Source organism: Mauremys mutica, chromosome 9, assembly GCF_020497125.1.
Source record: "Mauremys mutica isolate MM-2020 ecotype Southern chromosome 9, ASM2049712v1, whole genome shotgun sequence".
NCBI lineage: Eukaryota > Metazoa > Chordata > Testudines > Geoemydidae > Mauremys > Mauremys mutica.
In genome coordinates this window covers 80868594-80887747 of record NC_059080.1, presented here as the reverse complement: position 1 = coordinate 80887747, position 19154 = coordinate 80868594, and the positions used below count along the sequence as shown (strand labels likewise).

At 39.0% G+C, this 19154-nt stretch overlaps 1 protein-coding gene across 1 annotated transcript; it reads left to right on the top strand.

The window, feature by feature from the left end:
* The first annotated feature begins 293 nt into the window (after positions 1–293).
* On the top strand, positions 294–18269 carry SLC33A1 (solute carrier family 33 member 1). The gene is made up of 6 exons (XM_045031523.1): positions 294–1667; positions 5461–5651; positions 6420–6604; positions 8040–8157; positions 9047–9262; positions 12359–18269. The coding sequence occupies exons 1-6, from the start codon at positions 899–901 to the stop codon at positions 12524–12526; spliced, it is 1647 nt and encodes a 548-aa protein (XP_044887458.1). The 5' UTR covers positions 294–898; the 3' UTR covers positions 12527–18269.
* The last annotated feature ends 885 nt before the right edge of the window (positions 18270–19154 follow it).

The following is a 19154-nucleotide window of genomic DNA, read 5'->3' as shown; positions in this document are numbered from 1 at the left end:
GGGGGCACAGCCCATGCGAGAGGAGGACAGTCCCACTGGCAGCTGAGCGGACAAGATGCAGAGCTGCAACGGTTCCTAGAGAAGCCGGCGGGGGCGCTGCCGCGGACCTGAGAGTAGTTCCAGCAGACGGCCAGAGGCGGCGCTGCTCCGCGGCAGGGGGTGGAATGCGATTAAACAGAGCGGCCTCGTTAGACCCAAACGTCACCCGCCTCCCCACCAATGGGATGGGACCACGCCTGCCAGGCGCGGGGGACGCGAGATTTCCGCTCTTTTCCCCTCGGAGGAAGCTTTGTGCTGGCGAGTATTTCCGGGGGAGCCATTACAGGACGGACCCAACCGGGCGGGTAGCCGGAAGTAGTGCGCTGGAGCCCATTGATAGCACCCAGCGGGAGGCTTGGTGGGCAGCAAGCGGCCGGTGCCGGACGGGAGCGGGGTGACACCTCCGCGAAGATCCCGCGTGAGGCGAGAGGAGCCGTAAAAGGGAGCGACCCCCCCCCTCGCGCGGTAGTCGGTGACCGACCCCTCCCCCCCCGGCGGAGCGGTGACCCCCTCGCAGCGCATTCGCTTCCCGGCAAGGGGAAGAGCTGAACTTCCTTGTACCGTCTCGCCACAGAAGAGGTGACGCACGGAGTGAAGACTTGATCCCCGCAAGCCCGGCGAGCAGAGGGCACTGAAACAAACTCCCCTGCTCTGTGCTGGGGAAAGCTGAGCAGCCCCCTGCCTGGAAAGCCTGTGCCTGGAGTTGCGTATGCCCATCCCGCGCTGGCCCGCGGCGGGCAGAGCTGGGAACTTGCGTCCCAAGTGACTTGCAGTGCGCGGGAGCTGCTCGTTGCCACTGTAAGATTGTCGGGGAACAGTGGATCCCCTGTCCAAAAAAAATCCGGACTTCGTGTGCAACATGAGCCCAACCATCTCTTACAAGGACAGCAGCCGGCAGCGCCGGCCTGGCGGCTACCACCAGTCCATGGACATGGAGATCAAGCCTCCTCCACCAGCTCCGTACATGGATAATCACACGGAGAGACTAGGAGAAGATGACACGGAGGCACTGCTCCAGGAGCATAACTCACCATCCTACATGGTGGCCCCGGGATATCGGGCAGAACTGGGTAGTATCCTGCTCCTCCTTTTTCTCTATGTACTACAGGGTATACCATTGGGGTTGGCAGGCAGCATCCCACTCATCTTGCAGAGCAAGAATGTCAGCTATAAGGACCAGGCTTTTTTCAGCTTTGTCTTTTGGCCTTTCAGTCTGAAGCTGCTCTGGGCCCCATTGGTGGATGCAGTCTACTTCAAGAGCTTTGGCCGCCGCAAGTCCTGGCTTGTGCCCACTCAATACATCCTGGGTTTTTTTATGATGTACCTGTCTACACAGGTAGACTTCCTGTTAGGCGATGTGGAGGGCAAGAGTCCTGATGTGGTGGCCCTCACCATGACTTTCTTTTTGTTTGAGTTCCTGGCCGCCACACAGGACATTGCTGTGGATGGCTGGGCACTGACTATGTTGTCCCGGGAAAATGTGGGCTATGCTTCCACTTGTAACTCTGTTGGCCAAACAGCCGGTTATTTTTTGGGAAATGTCTTGTTCTTGGCCCTTGAATCTGCCTCCTTCTGTAACAAATATTTGCGGTTTCAACCTCAACCCAAAGGAATTGTTACCCTTTCAGGTATCATTTATTCTATATTGAAATTCAAATCATGATAGTGGTAATGGATTTTGGAACCTTCAATCTCTTTGTTTTAAAGGTTTGAATGTTATTCAGGTTGAAAATGACTGTTTGTTTGGTTTAGGTGAAATGTGGGGTCTTAATTTAGGTCCCAGTGGATAAATGAGTGCAATTGGCAATCTCTGTAAAGAAGCTGAGAGGGAAGGCCACTACCCTTTAAATTTAGAGGTCATCCTTCTAGCTCAGGGTTAAGGCATGCAGAATGTTTTGGGGAAACTTTGAAGTGTCATTACCTGTGTTTTTATAAGTATAGAGGAATTTTCAGTTTTCAGAGCTGTCAAGTCAGCACTACTTTTGAATTTTAAAGGTTCATTCTGTTTAGATGAAAATAATTTAAGGCTATTTTGAGCTGATCCTCTTCTAGACAAACATAATCTTTTTCTTTCTTATATGATTATAAATCATATTGCATTTGCATGAACACTGTTGTTCTTTTTATGGTAGCCCCAAAGATATAAATGTTCAGGACTAGATATGCTAAGAATCTTTCAAGCCATATTACTGGAAACGTAAATAATGATATGTCTTTATATAAAAAAAGACTCCTTCCTGCAAAACAGAGTATCCCTGAATCATGACATAACAGCCCCAGTGGTATTGTCAGTCACTAGGCTCTGTATTTTTGTTTTCAGGAATATGTAGGTTGTATTTATTATGTATGTTGCCTAGGAATTTCAGAAGTTATTAAAGCATAGATGTTTCATATGTGCTGTGACAAGCTTGACCATTGGCAACTAAACTTTCCAAGGAACTTGGAGGATCCGAATTGGGAACTGTTCCAGGTCACTAGTTCAGTGTGGCCATGGTTGGTAGTGAACTGAAACTTTTAACATGGGTTGGCTATTTGAGTTGGATGGTCACTCTTCATTTGTCGCTATTTCACAAAAACACCACCACATTTGGCATCCCATATGGCAGCCTCAGCAGAGAACCTGAACTCTCCTCTTCCCTCTAGGGGTGGGCTTTCCAGTTAAGAGTTAACAGAGGTTTGTGCTGTCTGTGTACTGTGGTTAAATGGAGGCTGTCAGGATGTCGAGCTGGTCCCTTACCCAGGCACTAAAATTCTCATGGTCAGGGCTGGCTTTAGCAAGTGTGGGGCCCGATTCCTGGGGGAGCGGGGCTTGTACTTACCGGGTGACACTCCCAGTCTTAGGCAGCACTTCGGATTGCCAGCCGGGAGAGCGGGGCCGCCGAAGACCCCGGCGGAGCTGAGTGCCGCTGGGGTGAGTTTTAAAAATCAATCAATAAATAAAAAATAAATTAAAAAAATTTTAAAAGGCGCCTCGGATGCGGGGCCCGATTCTGGGGAATCGGGCAAATCGGCCTAAAGCCGGCCCTGCTCATGGTTATTTATTTAAAGTTCATGAATGCTAATTTATATAGGAAAAATATTATCATATAGTGACAGTACTGCTCTGGGTGTTGCATACATGCCAACAGGCTTGTGTGTACACTTACCAAATGGAACTACATTTCCATGGTTTGGCACTCTATCGTTTTCTGCCCTGCAGCTTCCTTGTTTCGCCAGTTCTGACACTTTCCTGGCTCCTTCCACCGTGACTTTTTGACAGGTTGTTCTCCTTCCATCGGTTACTGGATAAGGTTGTGTACTCCTGCTTTGCTAAGGAGGTTCATTTCTGCTCCACATACCCACATTGTTCAGGTCATCTTAGTTTACATGAACCGTATTATTTACAAAAGAGAGATGTGACTATTACGGAAGCATTCATAAAGAAAATAACCAAACCTGTTGAACTTATCCTTGAATGCTAAATCGGATGATGGTGGGAAAGGCAAGTTACCTGGATACACTTAATCATCAGCTAGGGAAATTTATATTTCTTAATGTTCAATCTCATCAAAATAAAGTTTACACTAATTTAGGTTTATAAATAACACTTCTTTCATTAGTGTACTTACTTGGAAGTAATCAATGTCTTAAATGTTGGCACTAGCAAGAAACCGTAGTCATTTATTGGTTGGACATAATTTTAATGACTGTAGAATAGGATTCATAAGGATGATTAGATTAATAACTGCTTAATTGCCCCCAATATGTTTCACTGAACTTTATCATCATGGAATACTGTCACTGAGTGTAATTCATTTATATGATCTCCTAAATACAGGCTTATTAGCCTTTAAGTGATATTTTAAAAAATATTTTTCACATTTTCCCCCCCCCCCGCATACTGATCAGCAGTGGACATTTTGGATGGAAGGATATGTTACTTTTACCAAGTTAAATTTAAGCTTTCCAATCTTAATTAACAGTTCATTGATTTTTGTTTGTTTCTGCATACTTTTCTTAGCTAAACTAATCACTGCAGCTGGTGCAAATTGACAGTATTGACTTGATTAGAAGCATGTGTATAAAATAGGAATATCTTCCTGATTGCAGCTTTGAGCATTATCTCAATCCTAGTAAATTGGTCACTGCAGTAGCAACTCTCTGCCCTGTGGCACCTTTTTTGCACTATTACCACAGTGCAGTTTTTGTACGTGCTGTCAAGTTGTTGTGCATGCACAATGAAAACTGATTCTTTACATCGTATAAAAAGATCATTTGAGGTCCCTATGTTTTTTTTTTCTGGAGGAGGAGGAATCTAGGCAGTTGACTGACTAAATCAACAATGCAGGCTTGTCAAACCACATGGCCTTTTCTATTTTATTAAAATATTTGAAGCATTATGGAAGCAGCAAATAGGAGAAAACAGTTTAAATTACCTTCTTCTCTCCCCTCTGCCCCAGAAATACTAAGATGTGGTAAAGATGTGCTCTAAGTCCTTCATGCTGTGTACTGGCTAGTTATATGCCAGGGGCCTCTCTGGCCCTTGGAGTTGTCAGGAATCAGAAGGACATAAGGTGGCATAAGGTGTCCTTAATCAGAAGGACATAAGGTGGCATAAGGATAGACTTTTCCCTGTCTATCCTACACCTTTGAGAGGCACAGTACAGAATATCATCCTAGGTGAATTAATTTACAGTACTTGATTGGTAACTTTCTGAATTATTAAAACAATCTTTTCCTTCCTTCTAAAACAAAATCTATTAATATAATTGCCCCTCCAATGACAGTGCAAGTATTGTAGTATAGTAACTTTTTAATTGACTGTTTTGTATCATCTTTCATCTGTGGATCTTACACACTTCAAATTTTAAATCCTTGTGATATAGGTAAATATAATCCTCATTTTGTTGGTGTAGAACTGAGGCACAAAAAAGTTATATTGTGTATCCTTGAGCTAATGTCAGTGATAGAACCAAGAACGACATTCAGAATTCTCATTTTCCCATTCTATTCTCTAATCACTACACAGTGCTTTTTCCTTAAAGTATTTTGAGATCTTCTGGGATGAAAGGCTGTATATACATTTAAAATTCCTTAAGATTATATTTTAATTTCACTTTTACCCCAGACTCTTCTCCCCAACATGCTCAGGGAACTAAGAAATATACGAAACATCCCTGTAATGACACCAGTTTGCCATTTTCCCTCCAGGTAAAGTGGAGAACAAACAATGGCAGATTTAGGAACATTTTATGTCAGTTTTGGGGGTTACATGAGTTTTAATGCTATTGCTACTCATGATTGGTATGATTTTTAATTCCCATCTACTAAGGTATCTGTGTATATTCTTGGAGAATAAGTCAATTTCCCATATTGAGCTGCTAATTAACAAAATGTTAGACAGTGATATATTTGAATTATGATGAGGCAATTTAATTTCAGATTTCCTATTTTTCTGGGGAGCTGTCTTCTTAATAACTACTACTTTAGTGGCCCTCTTGAAAAAGGAAAACAAGGAAGTAACACCATCAAAAGAAGAAACAAAAGGCATCACTGATACATACAAACTGCTCTTCTCGATAGTAAGAATGCCAGCGGTTCTTACTTTCTGTATCCTGATTTTAACAGCAAAAGTGAGTAAATATACTTATGAATAATAATTGATAACATGTGGGCTATGTTTTCAAACTGTATTCACCTTTCATGGCAGAAAAGGGATTTTTTTTGCACTGTTTACATGTTGCAAATTATCTAAAGTGTGCATAATTCATGTTTTTTAGTAGAGTTGTACACAAGACTTGCATCTAAACCGCCTGTTTTTAATGTTTTGATATAAATTAGGTACATTGTTTACAGTACGTAAAGACATTTTTTAAAATTAGAATTGCAACACGATTTTCTTTGGGGTCTATGTGAACTTCTGATTGTATCTCCAGTATATTGGCAAGGCTGTTTCCTCTCATTTGAAATTCTAAAATCTAACCTGCAATTTGGAGAATACTTGGGTATTTGCAGGGTCTTTGGAATTCTGTGGCACTGTAGATTTAATTTCTGTGGCAAACAAAATTGTGCAGTGTAGGTTTCAGTAGTTTTATATGGATTGTTTTCATTGTTACCTGCATCATTCATATGACCAGGAAATTTGTTGCTTCTTAACTTTCTCAGTATGGCCTTGATATTACAATGAGCAGTGTGCAAGTGAAGAGTCCTCCCATGCAGAATTTGCAACAGGATTGGATCTATATTTGGAAGTGAACTATAGGGGGGGGAAAGGCAAATTGTAGTTCATTTTAAGTGCCAAACTACTGAGTATTAATATTTGGAGAAATGTAATTTTGATAGTCTAGCAAAGTTTGTCATTGGCTTTCAGGTTTTTATTCTCTTTATAACTTGCATTGCAGGTTGGCTTCTCAGCAGCGGATGCAGTAACAGGGCTTAAATTGGTGGAAGAAGGAGTACCTAAAGAACACTTAGCTCTACTAGCTGTTCCAATCGTACCTTTACAGATAATATTGCCTCTGATCATCAGCAAATACACTGCAGGTCCGCAGCCACTGAACACATTTTACAAAGCCATGCCTTTTAGGTAAAAAGTTGATGATGGAAAGTAAAAATCTTCTGTGTTTATACGATGTATTTGAATTGTATAGTCTGAATAAATAAAAATAATGTGACGGTTGTACTTTTCAAACATACAGACATAAAGAAATAGGCAAGTTAAGATTCTCATAGTAAACTTGCCCACATTTCAGGGCCCAATTTTTCCCTCCAATACATCTGTGCCATTTCTGTTGAAGTCAGTTAGTGTTGGGCGTGTATATTTGAAAGCAGAATTGTGCTGCTTTTGCTTTAAGCAAGATGTACATCTGACAGTACAGAGTGATATTCTTCCACCCTTACTCAAGTAGTACCTTACTCTGTAATTAGTTTCACTAAAGTCAGTGGCTGTATTTGTATAGCAAGATACTTCTCAGTGTAAGGATGGCAAAATCTGGCCCATAACTAGTAATCCAGAATATTTCATCTGCTAAATCCTACTTGATATACTCATGCTAGTAGTCCCATATACCTCATTGGGTTCAGTTGTGAGAATAAGGGAAACAGTTGTCAGCCTGTTTATGCAATATGGGTGCATCAAGGATGAGAAACTTAACATTTGCATTTTATGTCTCTTAAATGTCTAAAATGTCACACTGTAGTCTAGTTGTTAATACCTTTTTAAATTTCGGAAAAAGGGAATTAGATTCTGCTGATTTCACGTATACGTCCATGGTTGCAGCACTGTCAAACAAATGGAACTCCACAGTGATACAACAGCACAAACCCTATGTATGCAACTGATATCAATATTGTGTATTTGTTGTACAGGAATTCAATAAATAGCAAAATTTCAATTTTCTGCATATAAAATTCAGCCATTCTTTCAGGATATATATATGTACAAAAGTCTTACTCTTTTTTTTTTCCTGCAGTTTAAAAAAGATATCTCTTTTGCTCTTGAATAACTCAAAAGTGAGTAAATAGTTTTTGCTCCAAATTTAAAAAAATCAGATAGCCCCTTAGGTAAGTCGTGTGGTTGTTTTCACCCAAAAGAGAACTTTTCTGAAAGTAATGAGCATTTGAAAATGGAGAGGGTTATTTCTGGAGACTTTCCATAACCTTAGCTATACCATTCACTGTCAAGCAAAACTAGCTTAGTATGAAATGTTTACAACTTCAGTTGCTTTTATTTTTTTGTGTGTGTGTGCAAACTGTTTTTTAAATTCATTTGAATACACATACATGTATGTGTATGTATTCAAATAAATTTTTAAAAACAGTTCGTGTCAATCTTAATCATTTTAGGTATATTTTAAATAGATTTTTACTATAATCTTTCAGATAAATTGATTCATATCACTATTTTAAAAAGCATCTTTGCTCACACACGAATGCTGTACGTGTTGCAAGATATGCAGTGATTCATGCCCACATATTTAAATTCTGAAGCTAGAATTAAAGTCTGTTCCCTTTTGTTACAGGTTACTGATAGGCTTGGAATTTGCTTTTTTGGTTTGGTGGACTCCTAAAGTACAACATGAAGGAGGATTTCCTATCTATTACTATATTGTGGTGTTGCTGAGTTATGCTTTACATCAGGTAACAAGTTGCTACATTTTGTTGTCATAAAGATAGAATTTTTCTGCGGGGGGCATGAATGGACTATCTTTATAACTCTCAGTCTCTTGTAAAAATATAATTATCTGGCTTTGTCCTCATCTTAATTATACCAGCACTCTTATAATGGGAGATTGAAATAAAGTTATACAATGGAGTTAACTAATAAATAGGATTATGAGATGGAGTTAACTGAATAACCAAACCCATACAGTAGAACAGATCAGTCAGCCTGCTCATAGGATTTCTCTTTGCTCTGGTGTGGTGCATCAAAGATTTTCTGCCACACTTTTATTCGCTAGATCAGCTTTTTTCCCTCTAGAAACTTATTTTTCTGAAAGTGAGCTAAAGAAACCCATTTGAATGGGAGTCAGGGGAACCATTTGCCTTTGAGTCTGACCAACATGATGATCACGTAGTTCCAAAAAAAGTACACAGAAATTAATGTGAGATAAGCTTTTTAGGGCAAGAATAAAGTTGCATTTTATTGACTGACTGTTAGGAATAGCACAATGGGTTGAATACAAAGCCTGTCGACTTCAGTGTGCTTTGAAACAGGGCCAGTGTTTGTGAACTCTCTTTGAAATAATCTGATTGACAACCCTGTATTTATTAAAGCATATTCAATTTGATCTATCATACCTGAAATCTATTTCAGATAATTCCAAAATATCTGAGGCTGGGTCTACATATGTCTGAGCCAAAGCAAATAGCAAGATTTCCTCCTGTTGTTGAATGCAGACAAATCCTGACCGCAAAGTAACTTTTCTAGAAGAACTGCAATAATGTAAAATAAATGTTACTGTATTTCAAGTAATTTGTTTTTAGATTAAAAATAATTGAATACATTTTACTATTTTTCACCCATCAGATTACATTGTACAGCATGTATGTTGCTATAATGGCTTTCAATGCCAAAGTTAGTGATCCATTGATTGGAGGAACATATATGACACTTCTAAATACTGTGTCGAATCTGGGAGGAAACTGGCCTGCCACGGTAGCTCTTTGGCTTGTTGATCCACTTACAGTGAAAGAGTGTATAGGCGCACAGGAACAGAGTTGTGGAACTACAGCTGCTGCAGAAGTAAGTTTGGAAAGTGTGATAGTCTCCACTCTGATGTTGTCTAAATATTATAATAATGGTTTCTCTTACTGTGTCTTGCACGTTCAAAGGCCTTCAAAATGTCTCAGAGAATCATAGAAGATGAGGGTTGGACTAGATGACCTCCTGAGGTCATCTAGTCCAACACCCTGCTCAAGGCAGGACCAACACCGACTAAATCATCCCAGCCAGGGCTTTGTCAAGCTTGGCCTTAAAAACCTCTAAGGATGGAGATTCCACCACCTCCCTAGGTAACCCATTCCAGTGCTTCACCGTCCTCCTAGTGAAAGTTTCCTAATATCCAACCTAGACCTCTCCCACCATTGCTCCTTGTTCTGTCATTTGCCACCTCTGAGAACAGCCTAGCTCCATCCTCTTTGGAACCCTCCCTTGAGGTAGTTGAAGGTTGCTATCAAATCCCCGCCCTTGCTCTTCTGCAGACTAAATAAACCCAGTTCCCTCAGCCTCTCCTCATAAGTCATGCCCCAGACCCCTAATCCTTTCCATTGCCCTCTGCTGGACTCACTCCAATTTGCATCCTTTCTGTAGGGGGGGGCCCAAAACTGGATGCAGTACTCCAGATGTGGCCTCACCAGTGCTGAATAGAGGGGAATAATCACTTTCCTCGATCTGCTGGCTCCTACTAATGCAGCCCAATATGCCGTTAGCCTTCTTGGCAACAAGTTCATGCTGCTGACTCATATCCAGCTTCTCATTCATTGTAATCCCCAGGTCCTTTCCTGCAGAACTGCTGCTTAGCCAGTAGCCTGTAGCGATGCATGAGATTCTTCCGTCCTAAGTGCAGGATTCTGCACTTATCCTTGTTGAACCTCATCAGATTTCTTTTGGCCCAATCCTCCAATTTGTCTAGGTCACTCTGGACCCTTTCCCTACCCATGTCCAGTTGCTTTTTATATTAAACGTCCACTAATATGAAGTTTTTTTTGGTGTTTTTTTTCTTTTCCCCTACTGAATCTACTGTTCAGTTATTAAACACACACACATGGTCCTGTTGGAAAACTAAATCTTCAGGATGTTTACTTCTTTCTTTATAGGTGTGGGGGAGGGGGACGAGACTTCTCAGGGATGCGGTGAAGGACTGGATTAATAGCAGGAGTAGAGAGGATGTGGTTGCATCCCTCAAGCCTGGATGGACCAGGATTTTTTCCAGTTTGGAATGTTGTGATTAGGTGCTTATTTATTTATTTTTTGGCAGGATATTTCTCCTCTTCCCCCCCCCCCCCCATTTCTTTTCCCCTTTTTCCCTCTCAGTGGGTTTTCTGTTCTGTCACCTTCTGATTCTTTCTAATTTGCCTTTTTCTTTACTCCCCCATTTTCGAACATCCCTTCTTCCTGACCATATGATGTTTCACTGCTTCTAGAGCAGTGAAATTGGCTCCACTCCCACTCTCTCTAATGCTCTCATGGATGTTCTGTTGAATAGAACGCACTGTGCTACTGCACACAGAGTAGAGCAAAACAGCACAAGCACAACTTAAAGAAATTTGGGGAAATGAGGACTTCAAATTCATGTCTTTGCTGAAGCAAGAAATAACTGGCATCTTGTAACTCACTTGCTTTAGTCAAGCCCCTTGGTTTTTTTGCTCATGGCTCAAACTTCACCATAGAATGCTCTTATGTGTTTAGGATACTGTTTGGGCTATAGAAGCACACCGATTGCACAAAGCATTTTAGGGATATAAGTACTGGATCCAAACAATAGGTATGGAGCAAAGCAGGATTTCTTTGAACCAGAGCAACTCTCCATTCTGGAAAAAATTGATTCTAGCTCTGAGAAATCTGAGATTCCTGGGTATACCTCTCTTCATTCCTGTTACTAATTAGATCTCCCATCCTCTTGCCCTCCTCCCTGAAGCAGGTGAGTGAATCTCTTCCTCCTCCAGTCTGTTTCCATGTCTCCCCCATTTGTATCGCTTCCTTTTGCTTCCCTGACCACATGTTGCTGGTCTGGACAGCACTTTAGAGAAGGGAGCTTGCTTTCAGTACTTTCTCATTCCTGTTAAATGCATAGTGACTGCACTGAATTTGCTCTATAAACCCTTTTTGGGGGAGGGAGAGAAGTGTTTTTTAAAAGGTATAAGGAAACATGGCCAAGATGTGCTCCATAGGCATAGCCATAGATACCAACAATAGTTGTAGACAAAATGAATACATAATGTCTGCAGATCTGCAGACAATGTAATGAGGTCTGTAATACGGTATAATGCAAGAGTTTGACTTCTAAAAATGAGTCTAGGCTTTTGAAATATGAACATTTTTTTTTCATGGGCTTTGGAATACTGATTGCAATTTTTCCATCTATGCAATGCACGAGCTGGGCATAGTGGTTTTTGATGTTGGTTTTTTTGTTTTTTGATTACTGAATTGATCCCCAAGGTCCATATGCCCCCATCATCAAAAGCACATGGGGGGGGGGGGGGGAGAGAAGGTAATTTAATAAACTCTGCAGGGTTGTTGACCATCCACAAGAAGGGAGTGAATAATGAAGTGGAATCCAAAGATCTGTGGGTAATGAAGCCCCCAACTGAGAAGATCATAGTTGTTACTCATGGTTAGCTCACTGCCCCATAAAGAGGGATTCTCTGACTAAGGTTTCCCCTCTGTGTTCCTCATATTTATGTTCACATTGAATGCCAGCCTGTGGCTGCCCTCTGTAACCCTACTCTGGGGGGAGGGAACACCGATAACTGTGGCAGTTGCTGCTGCTGGCAGCAGCACTGACTCTGCATGAATCTTGGTGTAGATAGTTTATTGTATTGGGGAAGATGTACCTTTTTGTGTGGCTCGTCTTCCTGTCCTGATTCCACTGTTTTTCTTCTTGGGCAAGAAACTAATGTGGTTTTTTGGTTTTTTGCAGGGGAGAGGGGATACAGAAGGGGAAAAGGCAACTATGAAGGGTAGCATAATTGGGCATCTAAAATGTGTGCTTATATAAAATATAGTTAGATAACAGCGAAAGTCCTTTATCTATTTGAATGTTAAGCACTTGTCTCACTGTAAAAAAAAATCTGGGCAAATCTTTCAATTGTTTAATAAATATGCTTGTTTCTCTCACAGCTCTGTACAAAACTTGGTGGCTCTTGTGTTACGACCCTGGATGGTTATTATGTAGAATCCATAATATGCGTTGCTCTGGGATTTGTCTGGTGGTTCCTTCTTGGGCCAAAACTTAAAAAGCTGCAAGATGAAGGACAATCTTCGTGGAAATGCAAGAGGACCAATTGATGTAATTCAAATACTGGATGGAACTAGCAAGTTGTTAGAGCTTAGTTTTAGTGCAGAGACATTTCATACTCATTAAACAGGAGTATACATATTTTTAAAATGCCAAATGGTTGAGAAAACTAAGACCACTAAAAGTGGCATTTGTGTATGCAATACCATTTGCTCTATGTGAAAATCTAGTTAAGGTCAGAAAAGTAACTCTCAAAAATGGCAAGTTTGTACTACACATTTATGTCCTCTAGCTTCAGTCATGGCTACCTTTATCCGTTTAGACAAGCAACACTTAAATTGCAGTGCAGTAGCTATAGACAAGCAAACTGTTCCATATGAATATATCAAAATCAGCATTTTCAGCTAAGTTGTGTTCACTTTTTTAAAAAGTAAGTTAAGCAGAAACAATTTTGGCTTAATCTATTAACAAGTTGGCCTTGGGAGTGCTGTCATTTAAAATAATATTTAATTTGTAAACTAAGCATATATAAAATAGCAGTGATTGAGGGAAGAATAAATGTAGAACAAACATGTCATTTTCTTATCACTTTCCTGACCACAACCACATTTCAATGGCTGAAACAGTGTGTTTAAAAGCCTCTTTTAAAATGTATTTTCTGGCTTTTATAAGCTTTAAAGATTTATAAGAAACAAAATATTTTTTTATAGATTTGAAAGGTATGCTTTTTAATTTATTGTCTCTTCTTGTTTCAAGGCACTTTGTTTCAAAAAGTAGATCCGGTTGGTTTTTTTGCAGTAAAACTAGTATGAGATGGGATTTATGTGATGAGTGCTGCACAGTGCCCTTAGTAAGCCTTGAGTGTTGAAGGGTCAGATCGAGTGTTGAAGCTTTTGTGTGTTAATGGCTAAGCTGCAAAATAATAAAAGCTGGCATAATCCTTACTGGGTTCTGTTTGCATTTGTGAGGGAGAAATGTGACTGGCTGTGTAGTTCATGTGTTACGTGAGAATTGGAATATACAGATTAAAAAATGAGTGAAGTCATAAACATGTATAGTCTGAAGAGAAAGGTGAACAAAAGACATTCAGTGCCTTTGAAAGATGTGTGTGGTGACGATAAAATTGCTCATTATATAGCACATTAACTGGTTAAGAAATAGGTTGTAACTAACTGTACCAAACAAGATATGTTGCATCATCTACAACAATTCCTTCAAAAACTCATAAACTGGTACTTTCTAATTGAGATTTGCTTGGTACATTCATTATAGGCAGATGAATTAGCTTCTTGAGTGCCTTAGTGACGCACAGCATGCTGTACATCCAGTGAAAAGGCACTTGTGTTTTTTTTTTTTGGATGTATGTTATACATCATTACTTCAATTGAATAATATTAAAAATACCTTTTTAAAGGTGACAGGTTAATATCCGATTCTTAATAATACTCAATTAAATATCAGATGTTCCACCTGTTTTGTGTGATTTTAATATTTTTAAAGGAAACCACTTTTTTGCTGACATAAATTAACATTAATTCTTGATTTTTCTAATTGAATTAGGATTAAACATAATGGTAGGGTTTTTATTCAGGTCTGGAGAGTAAAAGATTATTGGTAACAGTTGGGAGAAAAGGGTGGGTGGGTTGGTTGGTTTGTTTGAGTACCAAAGATTGCTCCCCTACTTCCCCCCACTCTCCTTGCCATCCTCACCCACAATAAAAAGATAAGCTTGCATTGGGCTGGATGTCATCAGAGAACACAGAAGCGCAGAACTGAGATATAGCTGGAGTTATGAACTCCAGTTTCCTCTTGCTGCAGTGTGTTGGTCCAGTTTAGCAATAGCATATTATCTGTACAGTATCTTAATTCTCTTAAAATAACTGATTAAGAAATCAAGCCTACTGACTTGAATATACAAGCACAGCTCTTGCATGAAATATTTTCATTTTCCAAAATCTTTAAGATAAAACTTAAATTATTTGGGTTAATTTCAATCCATTGCTGTCTGCTGGATAAGTGCAAACAGAACATAACTGCCAGCTTCAGTAGCATAGAAAAGCAGTTGTCAGTTTTCAGCCATGACCAAAAGTCCTCTAATGGCTTGAATATGGCTTTTACTTTTTGCCTGTTTTTACAAAAACTTATGGACTGCAGAATATATACAACTAAATTTTTCCAGTTGGCCCTCCTTTTGCAATTCTGTATTACTGTTTTTACATGTGCCAAGGTGATTCTTATTAATAAAATATTTTGTATTTGAAGTAGCTTAATCATCAGAGCAACTTTGCAATTTCTAAATAAAACCTAAAACCAAAATCAATAGTAAAACAAAGTAATGTATTTGAAATATACTTTCTTTAAGTAAAAGACATAGTTTAATAACTACTTGCAATGTCTGGTCTGTCAAATGAAGGAATATCTTGTGCTGTGTTTTAACATAGCTTAAATTGGAAATGCTGCAGTTATAATGTTTGAGTGGCAGATTGCTAAATGATCCTGTTAATGGTACATCTTTTCTCTCTCATAAAGAGGAATAAATTGTTGTTTTGAAGGGGAGGAATTAACATCTAAAATATGTAACACCAGATCAGAGATGCTAAAAACAGTAGCTACATTTTATTAAGATCTAGACGTGCACAGATTCCAACTGGCATGATGAGAAAACTTATTACTTTAATATTTAAATGGGAAATTGGGGAGAGTGAAGCACATTCTAGGTACTATTATGTGGAAACATTGCATAATGTAAATGGGTAAATATATTGCCTCTTAGTCAATAGATGTTTTATTTACAAAAAAGTAAATAAACTTTTTTCCACAGCACACCTAGGGAGCATAATAACTAGTGATCTTTGGACATGGACACATCTAGCTCATTAGTCTGAATCTAGTTCTGGATTGCAGTGATCAAAAGTCATTATCATTTGTCATCTATAATAAGGATCTCAGCCACATAAGTTGGTGTTCTCAGACCCTTTCTTAGTAGGTAGGTGGTCTTGTCATAAATATCAAGCACTCTTGTTTGGCAGTCACAGCAAAGAGCTGAAGGATTGATGGGCCATGTAAACTGAAGTTATCTGCTTTGTTTCTTCTAGATATCTCTCCAGAACAGAGTTGAGGTGCATTGGTTGGGTAGTGTGGGAATGTTCTTGTATCTGTTTTGTAAAGAGACTTTTTCTTCTTCTAATGCTGTCAGTCCAATACCCTTTCACAAGCATTTAAACTTTTTCCCCTTTTTAAATGAACAATTAGTGTCTCAAGTTGCTTAGAAATACTTAACTAGAACTCAAGTAGATTAGCCTATTACCAACTTTTGTGATCTATCAATAATAGCGAGCTTTCTGCAAAGTTGTAATATTTAATTGTAGCTTTGTGAAATTACATTGAAAGCTACCTGAAAACAAACACCCCAGTGATCTGAAATAAAATAAATATTTATAAATATTGAAAATATGGTATAAATATATAACTGATAAAGGATGGTGTAGAGATCTCGAGTCTTGATAAAACAGAACAGGGAGATGTTAGACTGGGGTTTCTCAATTTTTATGAACCAGCCTCTTCTCCCCCCCCAACTTTTTTTTAATATTGAAGCCTTGCTTCACAAAATGGGATTTTCTAATATAATCAGGATGGAACTGAAGCTATTAATATATTGATTCTAATAAAGGAGATGCTACTTTACATAAATCAGACAGCAAGATCAACAGACTAATTGTGCATAGGCTAGGAAACCTTGTAAAAGCATGAACCTTAATACCCACAAAGTTGTCAGGGCAGTATTTGTCAATGTCAGCATCGAAGAGTGCTAGTGGGCACTGCAACCCTGTGTGCCAGGTCACAATGCAACTTATTCAAATTTGGCCTGTAGATGACACTCTGTTATGATGGAGGGGTGGCCAGCCCAAATTTAAGTGCCTGAGACCCTGTGTGTCAGGTCACAATGTTGCTCATTCATGTGGTCATAATGCCACTCATTCAAATTTGGCCTGGCCCTCCATCGTGATTTGAGTGAGTGGCACTGTGAACCTGTGAATGAGTAAGACTTGCTGCTGGCCCCACCCCTATGTTGAGAACTGCTGTCACACAGTCTGTGTAATAGAATGGATTTTATTGCATTAATCCAACAAACTTTAGGATTCAACCTTGCAAGGTGCTGAGCACCTTCAACTCCCATTTGAAGACTGTAGGAGTTGAGGGTTTGCAGCATCTTGCAGGAGTTACTCAGAATCTGGCAGGACCAATCTGAGTAGTTAACATAACCATTTTTGCACATTATCTAAAGCTCTGGCAAAGAGATGCTTTGAAGGCTGTCTATACATGGTTGGGTGTGTGATATTTTATAATTTATTAAATATTGTTCTGATATGTCACTACCTTGTAATTCTATCATGAAAAATCCAAGTTTAGAGGATTTATATTTTGTGAACTCAACTTGATTTTTTTTCCCACTACAAGTTAATCAAAATGTTGTAAAATGTTCAAACTTAATACAAATTTCAAAACATTTTTTTCCAGTGAAAATCTTATAGTACACGGTAACTTCTAGTTCATGTTACTAGATCTACAAGGCTGAAATCTTTTGTGTGAAACATTTTAAGTTTGAACCTTATACATAGCATTAAAAGTTCTTGATACAGGAACACGGACACTCTTTTTATTGTTGCCTTGGTTTATAAGTTTGACTGAACTCTGTACTATATCTGAAATGTCATGACCATATTGGTATTGTCTAATGTACTGCTTTTTTCTGAAGAAGCCTAAAACTGGTAATTTGAGATAAAGAACTGTAAGATATAAAAGTGGACCATTGGCGTGTTATGATTACTTCTGTACTGTTTACACAATTCTTAATGAAAGCTGGTAGAATGTACTGCATAAATGAACCTCTTCAAATTTCAGCAGTTGGCTGATATCCAGGAACTCTGGTTAAGAATGAATTTATTATGAAATTCAGTTACTGTTGAACTATTATTGAGAAAACAATAAAATAGTATGTGTATGCTGGAATATTTCAAAAAACATTGTTTTTCTATTAAGTGTACTGTCCTGGAAATGCATGTTGTTAAATGGAGAGATTTAAAAGTTCCATGTAGTCTGCTTACAATACAAGAGAAATAAAACACACTACCATTTGAAATTGTTTAAAGTAAATTAAAGTGAATATTAATCTTGTTAAACTGGAACAAAACTACAGTGGAACCATAACTAAGATGCCCAGGGACCATTACAAATGGTTGATTTTATTTAGTTACCTCCAAATCAATTTTGCTAAAATGGAAAAACTAATATTTTTGTTTGTTTGTAATGCTGTAGCTGTGTTGGTCCCAGGATATGGGACAAGGTGGATGAGGTAATATCTTTTCCTAGATCAGCTTCTGCTGGTGGAAGGGAGAAGCTTTTGAGTGTCAAGAGTTCTTCAACCTGAGGAAGAGCTCTGTGAAACTTGAAAGCTTCTCCCTTCCACCAGCAGAAGTTGGTCCAGGAAAAGATATTACCTCACCTACCTTGTGTCTCCAAGTTTATGATGTCTGTTCTGGGACTCTTAAAATTGTTCATTTATTAAAGTGTGACAAGACACCAGATGGTTACTTCCTGGCTCATCATTAAAATACTGAATTTATGGAAACTTTAGACTGGAAGAACTTTGGACTTATTTCAATAATGTGATGCTACAATTTCAATGGTGTTTTGCTTTTTTTAATTTATTTTGTGGATTTCACTTTGTTTTGCAATGAAAGTATTTCTTGAAATACTTTCCTTTGTTTTTCAAATAAAGGATAATTAAATACATACTTGGTGGTAACTGGTATTGTACACCACTGAATAGTAGAAATTGGTAGTACAAATGCACTTGTATTACATACAGCATTTGTTGTGCGGTCTTTCTAAGACCCTGTGTCTCCAAATTGGCAGAAAAGATTTTGGCAATCTCTCTGAGGTTCAAATTATTCCTAAAAGGATTTTGGTTCTACTTCCCTTCCCCTAACTTGTGGATGGGTGGAGAAAATTAAAGGACTGACTTACAGTGATGTTTATCAAAATTAACTTTGAAATCAATGAAGTTGCAGTGTTGTAAAAACACTGAGAATAACAAAGCCTGAACTTCTGAATGTTCTGTAGCATTATGGTAGTTGGGGAGCAGCCAGTATCTGCCTGGTACATACCTACAGTATTAGATTGGTCTTTCCCAGTTGGGGGGTAGATTCTACTCTTAATACTATTACTCTAAACCAGTGGGTCTCAGCCTTTTCAGACCAATGTACCCCTTTCAGGAGTCTGTCTTGTGTACCCCAAGTTTCATCTCACTTGAAAACTACTTGCTTACAAAATCAGATATCAAAATTCAAGTGCCACAGCACGCTATTACTAAAAAATTGCTTACTTTCTCATTTTGTCTATATGAAATTTTAGTTTGTACTGATTTCACGAGTGCTCTTATGTAGCCTGTTGTAAAACTAGGCAAATATCTAAATGAGTTGATGTACCCCCTAGAAGACCTCTATATATCCCCAGTTGAGAACCACTGCTCTAAAACACTTTTCATGGCTCTTCTAAAAGCAAAGCTATAGCTTTTAAAGAGGACCTGTGATGGAAGAAAGTGGTTCTGTGCCCCTTTTCCTTTGTTGCTTTATGCTGTATACAGATCTGAGGTATTTTTAAAGCTCTTTTTCTCTT

What these genes read in the sequence shown, in the direction of transcription:
- SLC33A1 (XM_045031523.1), top strand. Translation starts at nt 899, where the DNA reads ATGAGCCCAACCATCTCTTACAAGGACAGCAGCCGGCAGCGCCGGCCT. An exon ending in TCCTGATTTTAACAGCAAAA is followed by an intron (nt 5,652 to 6,419) that starts GTGAGTAAATAT and finishes CTTGCATTGCAG; the next exon opens with GTTGGCTTCTCAGCAGCGGA. An exon ending in TGAGTTATGCTTTACATCAG is followed by an intron (nt 8,158 to 9,046) that starts GTAACAAGTTGC and finishes TTCACCCATCAG; the next exon opens with ATTACATTGTACAGCATGTA.